Source organism: Misgurnus anguillicaudatus, chromosome 15 (assembly GCF_027580225.2).
Source record: "Misgurnus anguillicaudatus chromosome 15, ASM2758022v2, whole genome shotgun sequence".
Taxonomy (NCBI): Eukaryota; Metazoa; Chordata; class Actinopteri; order Cypriniformes; family Cobitidae; genus Misgurnus; species Misgurnus anguillicaudatus.
The window spans coordinates 89,003-112,194 of NC_073351.2; the positions used below are offsets into that span (position 1 = coordinate 89,003).

Consider the following 23,192-nt stretch of genomic DNA (forward strand, 5'->3'; position numbering starts at 1 on the left):
AATCTAAAATGATTTTTCACATCGATATAATAGCACACGATTTTTAAAGAGTTACGAATCAAAACAACTCACCCGTCGCGTTAAACACAAGCAAGATAAGCATCTCTGTCTAGTTAGATGTTGTCGTGAAGCTTTCTCTATCCAGATAATGCAACACCCATATTAATCCTCATTCTTTTTCTCATCTTGTTCCAAACTCTTCTTGGGTCGATTGGTTGGCCCGTACGCTTACGGGAGCTGTCTTTGCTGACACAACCAGTGGCAGACGGTAAAGAGTAATCTTAGTCCATAAACAAGCGTGCAGCCCAACAGGCGCTTACGCATACTTCCGTATTTGTCCGAAATGAATCTCATTTTTAAGGCCTAAAATGTGGTGAAAATTTTTATTTGAAATGGGCTTCAAAACTGGAAGTGTAAAAATGGCTCTATAGTGCCACCTACAAAAACTTTCACCAAGCACCCCCCGCTACAAACTACAGAGCGAGTGCGCGGCTGCACAATGGTGAGAGCAACACACGATGTAAATAACTAAACCAGTACTCGCAGTACTGACACTTTTATATTTTAGTGTACCTTCACTTTCTTTTGCGTGCCACCACTTCTCATGTTGCTGGTACTTTGCTGTAAAGAGGCATTTCGCTTTATGTGGCGCTGTGCAGACAGTTCGGCAGCGAAGACATCAAAGTACCGCGAGAGCAAGTCGAAATGTTACAAAATGGTCCGCCTTTACCTTTGCTCTCGTGGTACTCTGTCATACGCCGATCAGTCAGCGCCGCACCATATAAAGTCAAACACACAAGGCGTCAAGGTCTGAAGGAAAAGCAGACCTGCCCGGATCCCACACACGCGGATACTCTCAGAAAACGGCAGATTTAATTAACCCTCAGCATGTTTGTAAATAGTACAAGCCTGCGTGATGCAGTGTTGTTTTCGTCAACGATGACGATAACGAATTGATATCGTTGACGCACCTTCTTTATTTTGATAACGTGATGATGACTAGCTAAAAATGGCTCTAAAGTGACGAAAACATGAGACGCTTTCGAGTTTTACTTGACGAGACGTTCACAATGCATGTAATTTCTGCCTATTTTGCGTGAAATTCGTTTGTTTTTAGCTAAAAAGTATCAGCAATGCTGCCACCTCCTATCCTTGTTTTGGCTACGCCTACCACCCGGCTGCCACCAATGCCACGCACGCGCACCAGATTTCACACAACAACAACACACCTGCAGCTGTGGCGAGTTCGAAGGACCAATAATGCCAATAAACGGAAACGTCAAGATGATTTATGGACATACTTTCAGTATAATCCATCAGAAAGAAAATGCATATTGGGAGACAACGGTAAATGTGGCCACAAATTAGGTGGAAAGAATACCACCAACCTCAAACAGCACCTGAAGGCTCATCACGCTAATATTTTTTTAAAGGTAACTAACAAGTCACGTTGTTAACATAACATATATACATTAAATTTTACTCGACAATCAGAGCTTGTGACACATTTCATGGTAAGCTTAAGGTTTTACATGTATCTACTTGTCAAACCTAAGCCCATTTCCAATACTTTTTGTGGTGTATTTAAATAACAAGGCAAGGCACGCGTTTCTCAACTTTATAAGCGAGGTCTCAGCGTAACACATAAACTCAACATGAGGGTATATCAGGCTCAACTTTTTTGTTATGACAAGTGCAGAAGGCACAACGACTAAAACAACGGCAAGCTCTCAGGGACAACCTTAATGCACATTTTAATAGTATTTAACTCTTTCCCCGCCATTGACGAGTTATCTCGTCAATCTGCAATACCACTATTATCCACCGCAACTTATAAAAACTGGAAGTATTGCCCTATGGCAAACAGCTGTATGTCCGTGTATGTTTTAAAGATCGCTCTGCATCTGATCTCTATCAAAAGTCCTTCACAAAAATGGAATTATCTCATCTTTTTGCTCAAGATTTGGTGTTTTTGATGAAACCTACACATATTTGAGAGGTGGTAAAAACAGAACACATGAAGGTAGGATGAAACTGATTTTTTGTTTGAAAGCAGAGGGTCTGTTCTTTTAATTCATATTGTATGTTTATATATTCAAAAAGGAGCATTTTCTGGAAGGCATTAAACTTTTGTGAAAATCATGAAAAAAGCTGGCGGTGAAAGAGTTAATACACCTCACTTTTTAACCTTAATTAATTTGTTAAAGACTTCCTTTTTTACTAAAATTGACTTAAACTTGACTAAAACCTTCTTGCGTTTTCATCTAATAAAATTGACTAAAACCTTTTTGTGTTTTCGTCGACTAAAACTTGACTAAAACTATCAGGTTTATACACTGAAAAAAATGATTCATTGAATTTAATTAATTTTTTTAAGGTAAGTGGTTGCAATCAATTTATTTAAGCTACATTTAAACAAAAGTTTTATATTTCATTTTACGTTACTAATCTTTTTTGTTTAAATGTAGCTTAAATAAATTGATTGCAACCACTTACCTTAAAAAAAATATTAAATTCAATGAATCATTTTTTTCAGTGTAAGTGACTAAAATGTGACTAAAACTAAAAAGCATTTTCTTCCAAATATTAAGACTAAAACTAAAAGGGCTGCCAAAAACAACACTGGCGTGATGTTTGCCGTGACAGTTTTTAATAAAAAGAAAAAAAAATCAATTAATATTTGACGTCTATAAACAATAATATATCACTTTATATACAAAATAAAGTGATATGGTCTTGACATGCACATTATATGCTGCTTAAGTTTAATATAAAGTGATCATTTGGTTTTGTGTATTTTGAGTGTGGCAGTCATTCTATTAGCCCTAATCAATCACAAATCATCAAAGTGTAGTTTTAAGATTAGTTCAGTCGAGAATATATATGTATAATGTCCAAAACTGCAGTCGATTAGTAAAGATAGTGCCTATTTGAACATCTGCTTAGAAAGATTCGGACCCAGAGAACCAGATGCATTAGCGGATGTCAGTGTTCACTGACGCCGCTGACCACTGCCCTGTCTGGGCTACATCTCTGACAGTGATTACCTGGCTCTGATGTAGGCCTATCTGTGTTTGATGGTCAAAACAAGATCAAACCAGCAGTATTTGGTGTCATGAAACGATTACTTGTTTTCTTATTCATGTTTAGTGTCTATAATAATTTTGTTCCAGTGAAAATGTCTTCAGATGCCACTCAATGCACTTATTTCACAAAAGAATGTTAAGATGTTTTGAATGTTACAAGTACAAATTTCCCAATATGGAAAATTTAACTGTTATAGTGTTTTAAGTTCTAACCTTTTATTCAGTTTTGCCGTAGGAAGCACAATCTAAAGAAGAAGGATGTAGATCATTCTTGTGAATGATTGCGTTTGCGCACTGTATGGACACTGAGAGACACCGTACTAGTGAAAGTGCGCATGCGCAGGAGTCCGGTTGGCCCTGTTATATATTCGCCTGCCGGGTTAAAGAGTTTAGGTTTCGGTTTTGTTGCCTGTGGCTGTGTATGCTGTGAGCTGAATATACGCTACATGTTTACATAATAAATACGGCTGGTTGGAATTCACCATGGGCTCATCACTCATTTCTACATGGTGTCAGAAGATGAAACGAATCTATCGTCTGTGAGTTTTGTTAAACACAAGTTAAAGTTACGATTAAAGACGTGATGGCGGATGGATTTCGTAGACCAGACCCCCTCGTTTTCGACGGGAACCTCGCAGAGAATTGGCGAGTTTTTGAACAGGAGTAGGACATCTTTATAGCAGCGGCGCACTCTGACAAGCCTGACAAAACAAAGGCATATATCCTCCTCAATCTCGCAGGAGCGGAGGCCATCGAACGGGAGCGTTCGTTTGTTTATGCAGCGGAGGTGAGAGCGCCAGGTGAAGGGGGAGCCATTATCGTCCAAGCAGAGTCTAGAGAAGACCCTGAGTGTCTGAAACGAAAATTTCGAGAGGTATGTAACCCTCAACAAAACAAAACTATGGAGAGACACAAGTTTCATTCACGAAATCAAAAGCAAGGTGAAACTATCGAATCCTACATTAATGACTTGAGGATCAAAGCTAACGGTTGTCACTTTGGAAACCTTACCGATGAACTGATATGTGACAGAATAGTATGTGGCATCAGAAATGACAGCATAAGAAAGGCTTTGCTACGTGACAGCGAATTAACTCTCACAAAAGCTATCACAATTTGCCGCATATATGAGATGACTGAAGAAAGTAATAGAACGCTAGCCATGCCCCAAACAGCAACCACTGTCGACGCAATTCAGCCAAATTCCAGTGGGTGGCACCAAAGGTCAAGATATAAACCTCAAGCAGGCAAACAAGAGGCAAAAAGCATTACAAATTGCAGCAATTGTGGAGGTGGCCATACTGCACAGAGAGACAAGTGTCCTGCTTTTGGCCAGCAATGCCATAACTGTAAAAAATTCAATCATTACAAAAAATGCTGTAAGTCCATGTCACACCGCCAAGGCTATGAAAAGAAAAGCTATGCAAGGCACAAAGACTATAGAAAATCTGTTCACCAGTTGGAACTGGAAAAGACAGACAACAGCGTCTGTGATGACACTTTTTATGTGGACGGTGTTGAACTCAATGACAAGTGTGTGAACACCATCACTCCTCAAACAGAAAGAAAAGATGAAGGATTTGTTACACTACATATACATAACAAGCCCTTTGAAATGAAAGTAGATACAGGTGCTAAGTGCAACGTGATGTCAAAAGATGCCTTCCAACAGCTTGCTGACGGCGAGCGACCAGTAAACTGCAGCAAAGACACCAACTTAGTGGCTTATGGAGGCAGCAAAATAGAAACTACTGGTATAGTCACACTGCCTTGCTGTTTAGATGGAGAGCAACACACACTACCTTTTTTTCTCGTGGACCGAGGCGTAGTGCCACTACTGGGATTTCGTGCATGTGTGCGCATGGGTATTGTCACAATGAGCCCCCACGTTCATCATGTTAGCACTGAGAACGATGACGATTTCACCCAACAGATACTCGCACAATACAAAGATGTGTTCAGTGACGAGCTAGGGAAACTTCCTATCACATGCTCTATGACACTGGATCCAACTGTACAACCAGTAGTTCGTCCAGCACATCGTATTCCAGTGGCAATGCAGACACGTGTCAAAGCCGAGCTCAACAACATGCAGAATAACGGTGTCATAACTACAGTTTCAGAACCTACAGATTGGGTCTCGTCTATGGTAGCAACACACAAGAAAGACAAACAAGAAATCAGACTGTGTATTAATCCAAAGGACCTCAACACTGCTCTGAAGAGACCCCACTATCCAATGCGTAGCGTTGAGGAAGTTGCCACCCAGATGTCAGGTGCAACGGTGTTTTCTGTATTAGACGCAAAGAGCTCATTCTGGCAGATACCTCTCGATGATAAGTCATCAATGCTCACCACTTTCAGCACACCGTTCGGGCGCTACAGATTCCTTCGTATGCCATTCGGCATAAGTTCAGCAAGCGAAGTTTTCCAGCGCTCAATGGAGCAGCTGTTTGCAGGATATCCGTGTGCTATTATAGTGGACGACATCATTGTAGGAGGTCGTGATGCTACTGAACATGACGCCAACCTAAAACGAGTGCTTGACCGAGCCCGGGAGATAAACCTTAGGCTGAATCGTCTCAAATGCAAGTTCCGCCTGGACCAGGTCTGCTATGTAGGCCACATATTTACAAAGGAGGGCCTCAAAGCCGACCCTGCCAAGACTGTGGCGATCACAGACATGCCAGTCCCTCAGGATGTCCCAGCAATGCAGCGATTTCTTGGCATGGTAAATTATCTTGGGAAGTTCATCCCGAACCTAAGCGAGATGGCAGCGCCTCTGGGACAGCTCACACACAAAGACACTGCGTGGTGCTGGCTTCCACAGCATCAGCAGGCGCTCGATCGTCTCAAATCATGCCTATCCAGCCCTCCAGTCTTATCTTACTATGATGTAAGGAAACCAGTTACACTGACCTGTGATGCGTCATGTTATGGACTTGGTGCTGCATGTCTACAGGAGGAGAGACCAGTCGCCTACGCATCTCGCACGCTCACCGACACGGAAACCCGTTACGCCCAAATCGAAAAGGAGCTATTGGCAGTGGTGTTTGCGTGCACCAAATTCAGGGATTATGTGTATGGGAAGCCCACAGTCATTGAAACTGACCACCAACCCCTCGTAACGATCCTAAAAAAGTCCATTCACACTGCTCCTGCCCGACTGCAAAGGATGTTACTACAGTTACAAGCTTATGACATCACGCTGGTCTACAAGAAGGGTAAGCACATATACTTAGCCGATACCCTATCACGAGCTCCAAACAGACCTGTTTCACAAAGCCCAGCTGCAAACAGTACATTTGACGTGATGTCCATCAGCTATATCTCAACTAACAGACTAGAAGAACTCCGGACACACACAGCACAGGATCAGGTGCTACAAACTCTCAGCACAGTTATTCAACGTGGATGGCCTGACAAAGAACGCAGCGTCCACCCATCCATTCGTTCATTCTTCCCTTACAGAGATGAGCTGGTGGTGGAAGATGGAATAGTAATCAAGGGCCACAAAGCAGTAATTCCGCACTCTCTGCACCGGGAATACATCAATATTGTACACAGAGGTCACCCAGGCTTAGAGGCAACCAGACGTAGGGCCAGGAGCACTGTCTTTTGGCCGTCAATGAACAAGGACATTGCAGAAGAACTGATATCATGCTCCGTCTGCAATAGCACCAGACCACACCAGCAAAAGGAACCTTTACAGCCACATCCAGTTCCAGCCTTGCCATGGTCTACGGTGGCTACTGATATGTTTGAGTGGCACGGACAACAGTACCACGTGCTGGTGGACTCATACTCAGGGTGGTATGAAATTGACCTTCTCCGCGACACAACTTCAGCAGCTGTGATCACGAAGGTGAAAAGGCATTTTTCTGTCCATGGAACACCTCACACCCTCATCAGTGATAATGCCAGGCAATACACAAGCCAACGCTTCAAGGATTTCGCCAAGCAGTGGGACTTCATTCACGTCACCAGCAGCCCGGGATATCCACAGTCAAACGGACTGGCAGAAAGAGCAGTCCGTAGTGCCAAACTACTGATGGAAAAATCTCACAGAGATGGGACTGATGTGTATCTTAACCTGCTGAACATCAGGAACATTCCCCGCGACCAAGCATTGGGCTCGCCTGCAGAACGTCTGATGTCACGACAGACACGCTCGACTTTTCCTATCAGCACCAAACTGCTGGAGCCAGCCCCGAAAAACACAAAGCGGGTCACTGCCCAACTTCAAAATAAAAGACTCATTCAAAAGCGGTACTATGATGCATCAAGCCGCCCACTACAGCCACTTGAAGAAGGACAAGTCGTAAGGATGCAGACCATCAAGGGACACGACCACTTGGGCACTGTGAAGGAAGTGTGCGAGGAACCACGCTCATACATCATCGAGTCTAACGGAGGAACCTACAGGAGAAATCGCCGCCACATCCTCCCAGTCGCCGAGCCACCACCACTACAGGTCGACCCAGCAGACTTTGATTGTCAATACGCCAATCCGGCTACACTAGTCAGTCCCCCACACACACCACAAACACCACACATACCTCGAGAGACTCAGGTAACACCTCAGCCTACCAGCAATCAGCAGAGGCCTGCTGTTCAGTCTCCAACGAAGGTAACACCAGGTAACACACTATATGTGACACGCTCGGGTCGCGTCTGTAGGCCTAATCCAAAGTATAAGCTATGAGCATCTCACTGTTATGGACTGCAAACCAAGGACATTTAAAAACAAAAAGAAATATTTTTTTGTTATTTTGCAATAGACTCTATGGGACTCTATAGCTCTGATTATAGCATATAGCTCTATGTTATTAAAAAAAAAAAATTATAATAATTTTGTTCCAGTGAAAATGTCTTCAGATGCCACTTAATGCACTTATTTCACAAAAGAATGTTAAGATGTTTTGAATGTTACAAGTACAAATTTCCCAATATGGAAAATTTAACTGTTATAGTGTTTTAAGTTAATACCTAACCTTTTATTCAGTTTTGCCGTAGGAAGCACAATTTAAAGAAGAAGGATGTAGATCATTCTTGTGAATGATTGCGTTTGCGCACTGTATGGACACTGAGAGACACCGTACTAGTGAAAGTGCGCATGCGCAGGAGTCCGGTTGGCGCTGTTATATATTCGCCTGCCGGGTTAAAGAGTTTAAGTTTCGGTTTTGTTGCCTGTGGCTGTGTATGCTGTGAGCTGAATATACGCTACATGTTTACATAATAAATACGGCTGGTTGGAATTCACCATGGGCTCATCACTCATTTCTACAGTGTCTTTGTGTTGTTGTTGTTTTGGTGCAAGGTAAAAGTTAACAAAACTATATTTATATTCTATTGATTTTCCATTTAATCTTGCTCGCTTTTTTAATGGACTTCGTTCTTGTCAGTACTACATAAAACCGTTTTTTATAAGTGTCAGATAGATGTCTCTTGCATGCTGCTTATAAATATATCAGTGGCGATATCTCACAACGTGTTTTAATAGTCAGGTCACGCGAAAATAAAATTATAGGGCTGCATTCTTTTTGTAATCGATTAATCTAGCACTTGATCTATCGATTAATCTGATAATTTTGTGTGTGTTTTTAAACAACCAAAACAAAAAATGTAAATATCTGTTTTATGTATTTCTACACCTGCAGCATTTACCAGTAAGCTACTAACAAATAATATATAATTTCTGGGGGTGAGCCTATTTGCTATGGTAACCTAGCCATAAATTGGGGCAGGGCACCCTTGTAATTTTGTTGATTTGAATAGCTGTAACAACTTAGCACTGATTAACTCTTTCGTCGCCATTGACGAGTATTTCCGGATTTCCACAATACCGTTATCCACCAGGTGGGCACAATTCAGCAATTTATAAAACCGGGAATAATCGCCCTAGGGCAAGCAGCTGCAGCTTAGATTTAAGAATAAGTGTGATTTATAAAGCCTCCTAATGTTAAGACTAGGTCTCAGCTCCTAAATTATTTAAGAGAGCTGGAGAGGTCTCTTAACCTAGTTAAGCATTACATTTGTCTATTTCATTAACATGTTGAAACTTAATCAAAATAGTGCAAAGTGGTGTAAAATAAATGCATGTAGTTATTTGTAATATTGTAAAACATTTCTTGAAGGAAATAAAAAAGAATTCCAATACTAATATAATTGTAATGTCTTGTCATGATTCATAAATGTATGGTGTCACATGCTGCTGTGACTGTATACCGTTGTCGGCATTCTATTGGCTGATTCAGAGGTTAATGGCGGCCATTTTGGGTTGAAATCATTGTAGTCCTCAGTTTGCAGTAGAGCCCTGCACCGGTCTAAAATCTAGGCCCTGACCCGGCCCTGGCCTGAGACCCTTAAACCCTTGCCCGGCCCTTGTGCGACAGCTTATCAGAACTCTCAGCCCGCCGCATGTGTAGAAGTCTGTGCTGTTTGCTCTGATGTTTTTTTATGAGGAAAGCACAAACTATTTAATATTTAATATGTAAAACTTGAATTTGAAATAAAACTTACCACGGAGAAGTTAAAAAGATCTCTATCGTCTCTCTTGCTACGTGATGCAACAATTATTTATTATTTCAAATTTGTTTACAAGATAAATACATTGTGTTGTTAAACTGATGAAATTATTTTGATATACGCTACATTCATTATGAGAAGCCTTTTCTTTTTACTGTTACACTGTAGGCAGTAATATATGTATTTTATATACAACTCTATGGTCGTGACAGCACATTATCCATTATCTGTTGGTTCATGTTGGTCCAGTTTAATTCAGGGTACTCCTTTAATAAAATGTATAATATAGTTCTAAAATATTTTATTGTTTTGTAATATTCACAGCGCACATTCTCTCAGATCGTTTTAAAACATTTTAAATCATTCTGCAAAATTCTGCATATATTTTGCAAAAGAAATACGCAGAAATAGCAAAAAAATCACTCCTTACACAGATTCCCTACACAGCTGTACTACTCTTGCAGCAATTAAAGTAGGGATGGGCATTTTCCAGTAATTTACTATTCAAATATTTAAGCTATACGAATATTTGTTTATTTAAATTATGTTAATTAAGACACGCGACTTTTGTATTTTTCATTTGTCACAATTTCACAGAAGGCTTATAATTAGGAAATATCCACAACAAGCTAAACTTATATTTTGTATGTATATGTATGTATGTATTTTTAAGTTGAAAACATTGTAAAAAATAATTCTTCTTAAAAAATATCCTACAGAAAAAAAGGCGTTAAAACCCCATGCGGAGCGAAGTCTGAGTCAGTCAAACCCTTAGTTTCAAGTCGGTCGTTAGTATGAATTCATTACTGTTTGATCTTACATAGATTATATTATGCCAAATATTATACACTAACCCCAAATCTAAGCGAAGTTTGAGGACTTGTGAAGTTTAAAGTTTGAGGACTTGACAAAATAGGCTATCATCATTTAAACCCTTAAACAGACTCCAAATAAGAGCCCGGAGCAAAAGAAAAAAACACATCTACATAACCGACTGCTCAGTCGCCATATCTTCACAGTTTAGTTTGACCTGTATTTGTAAATAAAGAAAACCCTATTTATCCTACCTGCTTCAGTGAAAGCCTGTTGTTGCTACCCAGTCTCCTAAGGATGCATATAAATAGCACGAAGTGCAAAACTCGTGCAATACACACGCCAAACTCCACCCCGGCGTGCATATGATAAGCAAGTCCCTCCCATTCACCCAAACGGGGCATCCTTTTCCGTCGTTCCACTTATTGGTTTCTCAATTAATTTCTGTTTTTTAAACCATTTTCGCTTGGGTTTAGGGCTAGATTTTAGATTTGCTTAATGAGGTTATTTAATATACAGGTTTCTCCTTGTTTTTGTCCATATTTAAGCCATGGTCGCTTGGAGTTGGGGTTAGAGTTGGGGTTTGGGTTAGGATGTCATTTTTATATAACAAAAAGTTGTTCTAACCAAGGTTATTTTCGTAAACGAAAACTGAAACTAAGACTAAAACTATCAGCTAAAAAACATTTTCGTTAACTGAAATAAAATTAAAAATTCATAAGAAATGAAAAACTAAAACTAAACAAAACGAGCAAATGTTATTGAAAAACTAACTGAAATAAAATAATAATTATCAAAAATAAATATTCGTTTTCGTAATTAATAAGCTCTCATCCCATGGCGGAAAATCTGAACAGGCTTTATAATAGACCCCTTAATCGCCAACGTCACTGTGACGTCACCGCTCTAGCTGGAGGGAAAACATAAGGAAGAACTCATAACAGGAGCGCTAAAAGTTGAGGTTTTGACTTTAAAATGTCGTCTTGTTGTGTTTTTGGCAACCAAAATAAAAGGACCAGCACTTTTGGTTCAAAGCAAAAGTTTAACCGGGTCCCGGCAGACATTCCTTCACAGACATAAAAAGGACAATTGTGGTTGAATGGACGGAGACGATCGCAAATAATGCTCGTGTTTGCAGTGCACACTTCATATCAAGTAAATTAATCTATGCATCTGTGTTGGTCTTATCTAGTACAAATCAGAAAGTTTCTGTTTTATAGGTGATGATAAGTCAACCGTCAGTGCACTAGCTAACGTTAGCTTAAATGTTAAACAAACATACAGCGATAGATGTGTGCGCCATCCTTTGAATGATCTCTTAAAATAATCCCCATTGCTAATCATAGTTAGCCCAGCGATAGGTTACATTAGACAATAAGCCTTGACAAAATTCCACAAACCAGCCGAAAATACTTCATATGTAGTAAATATCCAAAACCTGGTTAAAATGTTTCCAATGAGAACAAGATACAAGAACTAATTGTTACAGCGTTAATTTACAAAAATAGCTGTTACGCAGAGTAAGTAACTTTACATATTCAGACAGTTCCGAACCTTCTTCTGCATCTATGTTTAATAAATCCCTTCTAAAATGTCCTAGCTTACGCTTGTCAGCATTGCGTCCGCGCCTCTTTTTGGCTCCAACTAATCCCGGCCCACCCGGAGACGTTGCAATGTTTACAAACTTTTAAGGAGTCTTTACTTGTAGATGGTGCTTTATGCATGTGAGATTAGCTGAGGCTGACAGCAACCTCAGTTAACTGATAAATATGTCAGACAGTCTAGCTGCTGTTAGCTGCTGTTAGCTGCTAAACTATAATTACTAAAACTATAACTGAAACTAAATAAAATAAAAACTAAATAGAAATGTGTTTGCAAAATAAAAACTAAACTAAAACTAACAAAACCATTCATGAAACTAACTAAAACTAAACTTAAATTTAAAGCAAAATTGAAAACGATACTAAAATAAAAACTAATTTAAAAAAGCAAAACTATAATAACCTTGGTTCTAACCCTAAACCCAAGCGAAAATGGTAAAAAATAGCAAAAAATTCAGAAACCAATAAATAAAACGACAAAAAAAGATGCACCGTTTAAGTGAATGGGAAGGACTTGCGTATCATATGCATGCCAAAGTGGAATTTGGCGTATGTATTGCACGAGTTTTACACTTCGTGCTATTTATACGCATCTTCAGGAGACTGGGCTGGTTGTTCTGACTAGATACAATAATGCCGGTGCTGTGGAGAAAACTCTTCCTTGTGATGATGGTTATCCGATAAAAACAACAGACGGATTGAACAAGATTGAATATTTGTATTTAACATTATTTTACAAATAACGTAAGTTGGTTCGATAGATTATTGTTGATTGTGCAAAGTTACTAACGTTAGCTTAATTTAACAACATTTCACAAAGACGGAGCTTTGCTTTAAACTGCCGTGTGCAGTTATCCGGTTCATTTTCGAAAGAGCACCGCATATAATAAATGTTCTCCGTTTCATTTCGTTCTCCGTGTCTGTCTCGTTATTAACAAAATAAAGTAGACTTTATAACGGAAAGCTTACAAATCTCTCATGATGTGTTGATGCGGGCGGCGGAGAAGCACGTTTAATAACACGTGAGCCCTCACTGAGCCAGTGGCCAAATACGGCGCGGCCAAACCCTAGAAAACAACAACAGAGTTATTTTAAAAGCCTCTTTGTTTGAGAACTACTTCTTCCGCCATGGATTTGAGGGCGGCCAGAATGACAGGTAACACTTTCGGCTGCTTTGAATCTCATAACAACTCAATGGACGGAAAAGCCGTTTCTTTATATTACCGTTTCTTGGTCACAAAGTGTAGTTTTAAGATTAGTTCAGTCGAGAATGTATATGTATTATATTTAAATCTGCAGTCGATTAGTAAAGATAGTGCCTGTTTGAACGTTTGCTTAGTGAGATTCAGTACGAATGAGTCAGTGTTCACTCGCCCCGCTGACCACCGCCCTCTCTGGGCTACATCTCCGACAGGGATTCCCTGGCTCTCATGTTGGCCTTGTTTGTTTTTGATCGTCAAAATGAGATCAAATCAGCAGTATTTGGTGTCATGATCAAACTAGTGTCTTTTGTGTTGTTATTGTTTTGGCGCGAGGTAAAAGTTAATAAAACTATACTTGTATAACGTTACTATTGCTTTCCCATTTACTCTTAACGCGATACTAGCACTCGATTATTATTAAACTTTGTTCTTGTCAGTACTATATAAAATGTTTTTTTATAAGTGTCAGAGAGATGTTTTTGCATGCTGCTTATAAATATATCAGTGGCGATATTTAAAAGCTGCGGTGCTTACCTGCAGTTCCACTGTGTTTTCGCGTTCTGAGAAGAGATATTGCTCCAGAAAAGAAAAGTTTACTTTCCTCTTTCCAAGTGTTAATCGTCCACACGATGTGAAAAGACATAACTTCCATTAAGTTTAACGTAACATCCAAGAGCGCTGATCTTTGACGGAATAATAACTTGGGATTCACACACTGATTTACGAGCTAGTGAACTAATGAGACACACGGAGAGTGATTCAAAACAGCGCGTTTGTGTGTGTCCGTGTGTGTGGGCAGTCTTTCCATTCAGAGATGAGCCTGTTTAGAGGACCTCCATTCACTAGGTGGCGGAATGATACGAAAGGTGAAGCGGTTACTGTGCCGTTATCAGTAGAATATTGCACGCCTCTTAGCCAATCAGATTCGAGAACCAGAAAGAACTGTTGTATAAAGATATATAGTCTATTGTTTACATCAGATTTCGCATGAACGTCTGGTAATAGAATATAATATACAATCTTAGGACTATTTACATCGTAACATGTAAGGACATATGATATTACACTTTACTTTCCGGTAAACACATAACCCCCTCCTTCAAAGATTGTATTAAAAATGTAGCGAGGTAGTATAATAGATTACTTTGATGATGTTTTTATTACCTTTCTGGACATGGAAACTGTACATAGATTTTCAATGGAGGGACAGAAAGCTCTCTGACTAAATCTAACATTAAAACATCTTAAACTGTTCCGAAGATGAACGGGTCACAAATACATTCATCCAGAATCAAGACACTCATTACTAGAGATCGACCGATATATCTGTTTTCCGGTATTTTCCCCGATATTTGAGCATTTTCCGATGATCGGATATCGGGTTTGTAATATCGGATTGACCGATAAACGAGAGAATTGCGCGCTGGACGCATCTGAGGAGAAGAGCTCACAGCAGCAGCAGCGTGCACAGCAGATATGACGGCGGAGTGACGCGACTTCATTAAAAGGACTTTGAGTATACTTACTTTGCATCTGAGGCATTTATAACACATCTTCTTTGTGCATTAATGTATGTTATGTTAAATAAGTTGATATATTAAAAGCAATGTATGCAGTTTGTCCAAGAATAGAGACAAACTCACAAAATCACGTGCTGTTCACTTACCGGGGTTGAAGGCTGAAGCTTTTAACAAGATTTACCCTAAGTTATATTAAAATTTACCAGATAAACATTATTTTGCTAAAATATCTATATAACTGTCTGTGGATATTAATTAATTATTTATTACCTCCGCAAGCGGTCACAGTTTGATACAGTTAATGCGTGATACAGTAAATGCATAGATAACAGCGCTGTCAACAGCCATTTCATAAGCTATAACAACAAAATATTAATTATTCTGACATCAAATAACATTACCAGTTAAGAAATTCAGTGATATATAAGCCGTTTTGTTTGTAACTTTCCTGAATGTAGTATTTCAGTCAGTGATATTATTTGTAAAACCTCTTTGCCAACTACTTGCTGGACTGCTGAAGGCTACATGTTGCTGGTCAAAACAACCATATTATTCCAAAAAAGGCACTTAATCCACCTGTGTATAACAAGCAGCCAACTCCGCTATAGTTTTCTCTCTCTCCCGCTGCGGCGAACTTTGGATCAGTCCATTTCTGACGAAATGATAGGGGTGTTTGGAATGGTCCATGTATTGGGAATATAGTTTCTACATTATTCATTAAATTAATATTATTCTTCACTCTTTCAGACCCCTCTATTTATTACTTTGTATGCAAAGAGGGAGTGATTGTGATGATGATTATTATTATAAGGGTTTGTTTAGTTCAGTAGTGTTGTAGTAATTATTATGTCAAAAACAGAAGTATAACAGTAAATAAAAATCGGTTGAGCATATCGGTTATCGGGCACATAAGCATCCAAATATTTGTTATTGGCATCGGTTTAAAAAAATGAGTATCGGTCGATCTCTACTCATTACAGGCTATAGGAAGCGCCTAGAGGCTGTTATTTCTGATAAGGGAGGCTTTACTAAATATTGATGCTTGAAAGACTAGCATTTGACGCACATATCGATAAAGCTGGGCGTACACGGTGCGAATTCTGACGGTCAAGACGCCGTGAGCTCTCGCATTTTTATAAATATGACCGTTTAAAAAACAAATTCAGTGGGCCAATTTATTTATTTGTAAATGCAGAATGAGGAGCAATGAGGTAAAACGCAAGGTAAGCTAACGTAACACGTATTTCCCTTTATAATTAAATTATTAGGACAATACATCTACAGCCAAATATTAATTTGTAAAATGAAAATCATTTAATTTAATATAAAGCACATTGTCTAGGCTTGTTTGCATTGTCTAGTGCAAATGTACGGACCCTCTGTCAATGCGGTGTCTTGAAATAAAAGTGAGCCCGCAGAATTTGTGCTCCTGTAACTGTACAAAATAAATGCCATACAGAAGGCATTGCATATTAATATATGGCATTTTCTCAGTAGGCCTATGTAAATGAATACATATCAATACAAATATAGTATGAAAACAAATTAATCATTATTTAAATAAAGTTTCAGAGATAGCCTACATTTTTAGTCATTTAAATAGTCTCATTTCAGAACAAGCTAAGGCTACCATAACAACTTACATTGGGCTATATCATGTGTTCCTTTGGTCGAAAATATGTAAAAAAAAAACTGAACAAAAACGTTTAAGCTCACTTGTTAAAGCAGAAGCTCCAATAATGTGGAAAACGTTGTCTCCGCGTATGATCATCATGTTTAATGTAGTCTCTTGTTCGTTGACAATTTATTTTGCATTTATTATACGTGTATGAAGTGTAAAACAATAAATGTATAGCCTGTTAAACATGGACATTCTGTTGCTTTTTATTCTCTGTCGCGACAGCCCTTTTAATATCCATTCATTTATAAACTGTACTACAGTGACTTTGGCACAGCTTAGATTATACAAAAATTGCGACATTCTATGTCCATCCTGTACTGTTTAAACCAGTGGTCTCTTCACGGAGTCTAATAATTTTTATATTTATTTATTACATATTTTAGTTGGCTTATTTTATGTTTAGATTGTAAATAATGATAAAACATATTAACAAGTAAAGAAAAATCAACAAGTAAAACAAAAAAGTTTCACTATCAAAAAGTAGCCCTTGTTTTATGCATTGTGATAGCCCTTATAGCCTAATCTACACTCTCTCCTGTTTCTGCCCACATCCAAAGCTGTGACCGGACATCACAAAAACACGTATGACAGGTTTTTCAGGCAAAGAAGCTGATCAAGAGGTCGTCACTGAAAGGACCTGTCATAGTTGTCATGATGTCCGGTCACCGTAGTGTGTGTGTGCGTGAAACATAGCCAGCTATAGAGTTGTTGTCCAGATTTGAGGTAGCATTGCTGTCTTTCTTCTTCTGTGTTTTGTACATTCTGATTGGTCAACTTCAAGTGCTTTGCCAGATCGTCTCGTTCACCCGCACCAACACTACGAATTTATACCGACAGCTCCCGAACTTTTTTGACATGTTTAAAAATTATCGGGAGGTCGTAAGGTGCTCGTAACCTGCTTGGCTCAGCTCTTAATTCCTCTCACACGGTGCGAGCCGCGACCATACGAGCATGAACCATTTGCTCCCGAGAAAAATAAATTGCATGCGAGCTCCTACGACAGCAAAAATCGCACTGTGTACGCCCGCCTTACTGTGCATTCACACCAACCGCGGAAGAGGCGGCAAGCGCGGATGATTTACATGTTAAGTCAATGCAAACACGCGATTAGGCATCCTGCGGCGCGGTACACGCGGTAGCCGCGGCGCGGAAACCGCGGGGCGTTCCGCACGAATTGATCGTTTCCGCGGGAAACCCGCGAGTTCAAAAATCTGAACTTTGGCGGAATTCCGCGCCGCGTTAACCAATCAGGAGCTTGCTGTAGTAGTGACGTGATTACAGGAAGCGAGCGGAGTGGTGTAGTCTCCGGGGAGTCGCAGAAGCCCCTCCCTTGACGCGGATTTCCGCGTGAATTTCTTGAATGACTAGAATTTCACCCGCGGCTTTCACACGAGAATGAAGCGAGTGAACTCAAATGTTCAAGCGGCCAAATACGCGCGAATAGCGCGTTTTTGCCGCCTCTTCCGCGGTTGGTGTGAACCCACAGTTAAGTTGATAAAGCAGCTCTTTGCTCTTTGAAGCTCAGCCTTACAGCAGAGCCATGGACACATCACTGTATTTTATACATTTCTTTAGCGTGGTTATCGTTACATCAAAGTAGACAATTACATATGTATCTATTCATCGTAAAAGCTCTTTTAGGCAAATTACCCTCCTATATATCAAACCTTCTTATTTATTATACAAATAATCATGGTACTAGATCTGGTTCTTATTAGGGATGTCCCGATCCGATCTGGGCCGATTTCCGATCACGTGGTTTCAGACTCGATCGGAATCGGACGTTACCTCCCGATCAGGACTCGGATACATATGCAGGGTTTAAAATCCATCAAGGTCTCACTCTGCTCCACGCCAGAGTACGCGCTGCGCTGGTGCGTGTGAACTGATGAGAAGAAAATAGGCTTGTTCGACTTCCTGTGGCGCCACAAGAACCGACAGCTGGATGACGTCAAAGTTTCGCGAGAGTGATTTAAAAGCAAACTCCTCGCGGTAGTTTAACGTCAACCGGCTGTCGATTGTTGCGACGCTGCATGAAGTCGAACAAGCCTGTGTTTTTATTTATAGGCTGTGTTTTTTATTTATAGGCTTCACACTCGTGCGTGCAAGGAACCCACGACAAAACCGTGTTTTTACCGATCATTTAAACGCGTTGATCGTTTTTGTCACCATGTGCTCAGACGCAGCTCCGCCTCTCACTCAGAACCTCAAGAACGCGCATTCGCGCAGGATCATTTGACATTACTGTAGAGATGAGAGATAGAGAGAGAGAGGTAAGAATGTCTAGAAACAAAGTATTAAAGTATGTATAGCCATGTCACCCATCTCATTACAAACATGTTAACTAGATAACTGGATACAACTAATTGTATAGTTTAAAAAAATAATGTATTTTGATTATACAAATTAATTACGACCTAACTATAGGTATTTTATAACTAACTGCTGACCAGCTTAGGGAATCTCTATGGCTATTTTATAAGACATATTGCTGAATCAGTATGTTGTTTTTCTTGTTAATTGAGTCTTTTTGGGTAGCATATCTTATGCCTAGAATTAGTCAAGGAGGTTAAGTCTTATAACTTCATTCAAAGTTTGATCAATTGTGCATAATGACATGTGCAACAAATGCATATAGGGTGTCAGACTCATAGATTTGCATAATTTAAAGTTCATGTTTTAAAGTTTGGGTCAAGATGTGGCACAGCTTTAAAACTGAAACTTATAAACTCCTATCAGAGGTACAAAATGTCATTGAAACACACCAGTGGTTTAGCTGTCATCAGGATTAAACATGTTACCCTCAAACCCTCCCTCCTAACAGAGCATCCCCACAAAACAAATCCCAATTTAACCCCTGTACATACACAGACTTAGACTCTTTTGACTCCACACAGAAACACCAACGCGTGCGGCATGACATAAGGAACATCCTGGTTCTGTTTTTTCGCTCTTCTTTATTCTTTTTTTTATGTATTATAGAAGTATCGGATCGGGACTCGGTATCGGCAGATACCCAAAATCAAATGACTCGGAGGCAAAAAAACATCATTGGGACATCCCTAGTTCTTATATTCGCTTAAAAGCCTGAATTTGGCAAAAGTGCTTTCTCTTCCTATGCTCCTCGGGCTTGGAATGAATTGCAAAATGTTCTCAATTTAAATGCACTTCCAACTCTTAGCACTTTTAAACTTCTTTTACAAAATGTTTTAATGAATACTTGCAATTGTTTTAATTGATTTGCTTTATTTGCGTTCTTGTTTTAGATAATTTATTATGTGATTGTTGTAAATTGTGTGTTGTCCTATTGTATTCTTTTTGTATGAAACTCAATGTGCCGTCGTTTTGACCAGGTCTCACTGGAAGAAGAGATAGAAATATCTCAATGTGATTTTCCTGGCTAAATAAAGAAAATAAATAAATTGATGTGATTTGTCTGTTGGGGTGCCCAAATTTATGCACCCGTCTAATTTTTGTTTTGATGCATATTGCACATTTTCTGTTAATATAATAAACCTAATTTCAATACTGAAATATTACTGTCCTTCAATTATTTGATGGATCAAAATGAAATTGCTGATTCAAACACCCAAATAAAAAATCATGGAAATTGTCAGGGGTGCCCAAACTTTTGCATACAACATTTTAGTGATGTACAAATGAACAGTTTTTGTTATGGCAATAAAGCACACTAAATTAAATATTAAGAGAAAGACAGAAAAAGGCTGAGAGAAAGAAATGAGAGAAAGGGAATGAGAGAAAGCATGTGTGATCAACTTTGATCACTCAAAGCAACAGCCATTTGGTTATCTAAAGAACCAATCACCATTCTTCATATGAACTCATGATTTATATTGTAAATATACAGTATGTGAGCCTAAAACAAGATGTAAGCAGAAAGGATTAGTGGGGATTATACAAGCAAGCATCTGGAGACATGCATGTGTTTCTTTATATCAAACATGCTGGACATTAGCAAGAGCAAAGTCAACACACACTTTGGCCACTTACCCTGATTGTGGGCTATAAACAACAAAAAAGAATGAAGTAAAAAATGAAATCAGATGACAGAAGACTAATGAGGTTGGTAAGACATTGACGAAACAACATGCAACTTTAACATATATTCTCAACTCTAAACATGTGCACTTTATATGTTTCATAATGCCAGTAGCGACACAAGTGTAAAAACTCCACATTTACAGGGACAGTTTATTTATAGACACTGCGGTCTGTACGAGGCCCTTGCCTGACAGTTGCTGTTGCCCATCCCTTGTGTGCTAACAATACAGGTTGGTAAAAGTTTGATGCGGTAACGTAAACGTTAGAAAAAGATTTACTTGACTTACTAACAGACTATTTGGCAAACTTTAGCAACTAGTATAAGTTCAGTTCAGTTATGCACTATGAATTTCTATCCGCTCTTGCCCAGAGAGTGTGCACACACTTTAAATCTCTTCAATTAATACTTCCTTGCAATTGTTTTATTATTCCCAAAGTGTGTGTCTATGCAGACTGCATCCCGTGCATTCGCAAATCCATCAGCACTTGAGCTCTCTATGATAAATAACCCCTACTGTATGTTGCGCTGGGTGTAGGGAGTGGTCATGGAAGCGGAGTTTCCCAGTGTCACATTACGCATTGTTTATTATTTCGCATAACTTTCGAAAATTATATGCAACCAGCCAAAGTGGCTAGTGGGATTGGCTGTCTTACCCACCACAGCAGAAATCTACACGCATTTGTAGGTTGGCGGGCATTAATGTCAAGCCCTGGTTATGACAGAAGATGTTGTATTGACTGCTTTCCGCGTTGCGCCTAACAAAAAAAACTTTTAGTCGTGACCTATTCACAATACAGCACAGCTTCTTGTACCTTATTGCTATGGGTTGAAATTAGACTTAAAATAATTAACAAATACATGCACATTTATCTGTGAACTTGATGCACGTTACAAATGTATTTTACTATCTATAAGCAATTTGCGATTTGAATATGTGAAATTCAGAATTTAAATAAATGCGTGTCGACTTGTACAAATGGAGACATCTGTGAATAAGAATTTTTTATTTTGTATTTAAATATTATAATTTGAGCATGCAAAAAAGGAAATGTGCATATGTGGATCAGGTGACACACTTTATCCCATTCTGTTAATTTGGATTTTGAGACTTCGCCGTTTAAAGCATTTTTTAAGCCAAATACAAACAACTATCAATTAATGAACCAAACAAATGTCTTTCATTTTGTGTCCGCACAATGATGTGCACCTACTAGCCTGTTCCATTTACTTGTTCTCCGAACGCTAAAGAGGAGCCTCGCCTAGCCTTTGAAGAAAGTGACTTGAAAGGACCAGTCCTGCCAAGGAAGTATGCTTGACATTGAGAACCAGCCTATGTAAGCAAAGCAACTGATTTCCAGCAGGTGTGAAAATCTGTAAGACTGCCACATAGTGGTGACTGTTCTTCTTAGCACAGCTGTGTGTGGATCATCTAATGCAAACCACGCAACGAAAGTCTCAAAATCCGAATGCACGGAACAGGGTGAATGCACGCGTGTTGCCTGATCCATAAATGCACGTTCTCTTTTTTGCATGCAAAAATTATGATATAATGATACAAAATATAAATGAATTCACATATATGGGGGCATTGAAGTAAGCTAAAACAGCTACAAATCTAGATATTTCCAAATGTTTGATTATTTTTTTTAAAGAATACACATGTGTCATGTTATGTCAAACTCCAGTTCATTTCATATGCTAGAAATTGTAAATTGGGGCCATCTAATATTGTTGTGGACAATAGGGGGCCTGGAAGTGATAAAGGTTAAGAACCCCTGCTTTAGTTTGTTTTCCAAACTTGTCAGTCAGGATACTTAAAAAATACAACACAAGTCATTTGAAGTGACACTTTTGCTTCACAATCCACTCACATATTAAGCAGAAAAAACAAAAACACTGTTTTGGTTCGAAATAATTAAAAAAGCCATGGGGAGGGCAAAGCTAAATAAATAATCATTATTTTTTAGTTGAACAATCCCTTCAACATAAGAATTTAATTTACCATAAAAAAACTGAAGTCATCCATCAAGCTGCAAAACTGACTGATGTGAGTGATAGTTATGTCTCTGGGTATTCAGAAGTGGGTTTTCTCCATGCATATGTACTTGCATAGATTGCTGTACTCCGTTATTGACTAGATTACTCACTTTTTCTGCAGTTTTCTGTTCTTCTCTGTCGGTCCACCGGGTTTGGCGAGTGTTATAGGATCCTGGGAACTGCCTCCATCAGATGAACCACCTGCCATCACTGATCAGAAAAGACAAATTAGTTTCTCCTATGGCAAACAATTAACCGTTTGTCTGTCTACAACTTCTCAAACTTGAGTGGATTAATGTGAACTGATTTCATGTGAAGTTACTGACAGATTGCAAGTTTCATTTCTCAGATCACAATATTTAGGTTAAAACTAAACAATAAGTAAACAATAAGTAAACATTTTTTTTTATTTTTTTTCACCATTAAACAAAAAAGGACAACAGAACAAAATAGTTTGCACACATTTCGTATTACTTACACTATGATGTTATATTTCAAGAACACATTTTCTTCAAAATTCTCATGTCTAGTTTTCATTCATAGTAGTATTTGTTATACAGTTGGTAATAGATGTTCACTGAACATCTGGCTATGTTGGCTTTTAGAAAACTAAAACTCACACTAAAGACAGTTCTATAGACTAAGGTCACTTATCCCAGTA

General features: G+C 39.0%; 1 protein-coding gene across 11 annotated transcripts in view; it reads right to left on the bottom strand.

Moving 5' to 3' along the window:
* Nucleotides 1-23,192, bottom strand: part of ppfia1 (PTPRF interacting protein alpha 1) — a 233,663-nt gene that overhangs the window by 55,784 nt on the left and 154,687 nt on the right. For 6 of the 11 annotated variants that reach the window (XM_055174015.2, XM_055174012.2, XM_055174008.2 and 3 more), the window contains exon 20: nt 22,642-22,741. In XM_055174015.2, the coding sequence (XP_055029990.1) occupies nt 22,642-22,741 (100 nt within the window). Of the gene's footprint in view, nt 1-20,442; nt 20,455-22,641; nt 22,742-23,192 lie in introns of all 11 variants that reach the window. The other 5 variants (XM_055174007.2, XM_055174006.2, XM_055174010.2 and 2 more) reach the window with 1 other exon arrangement.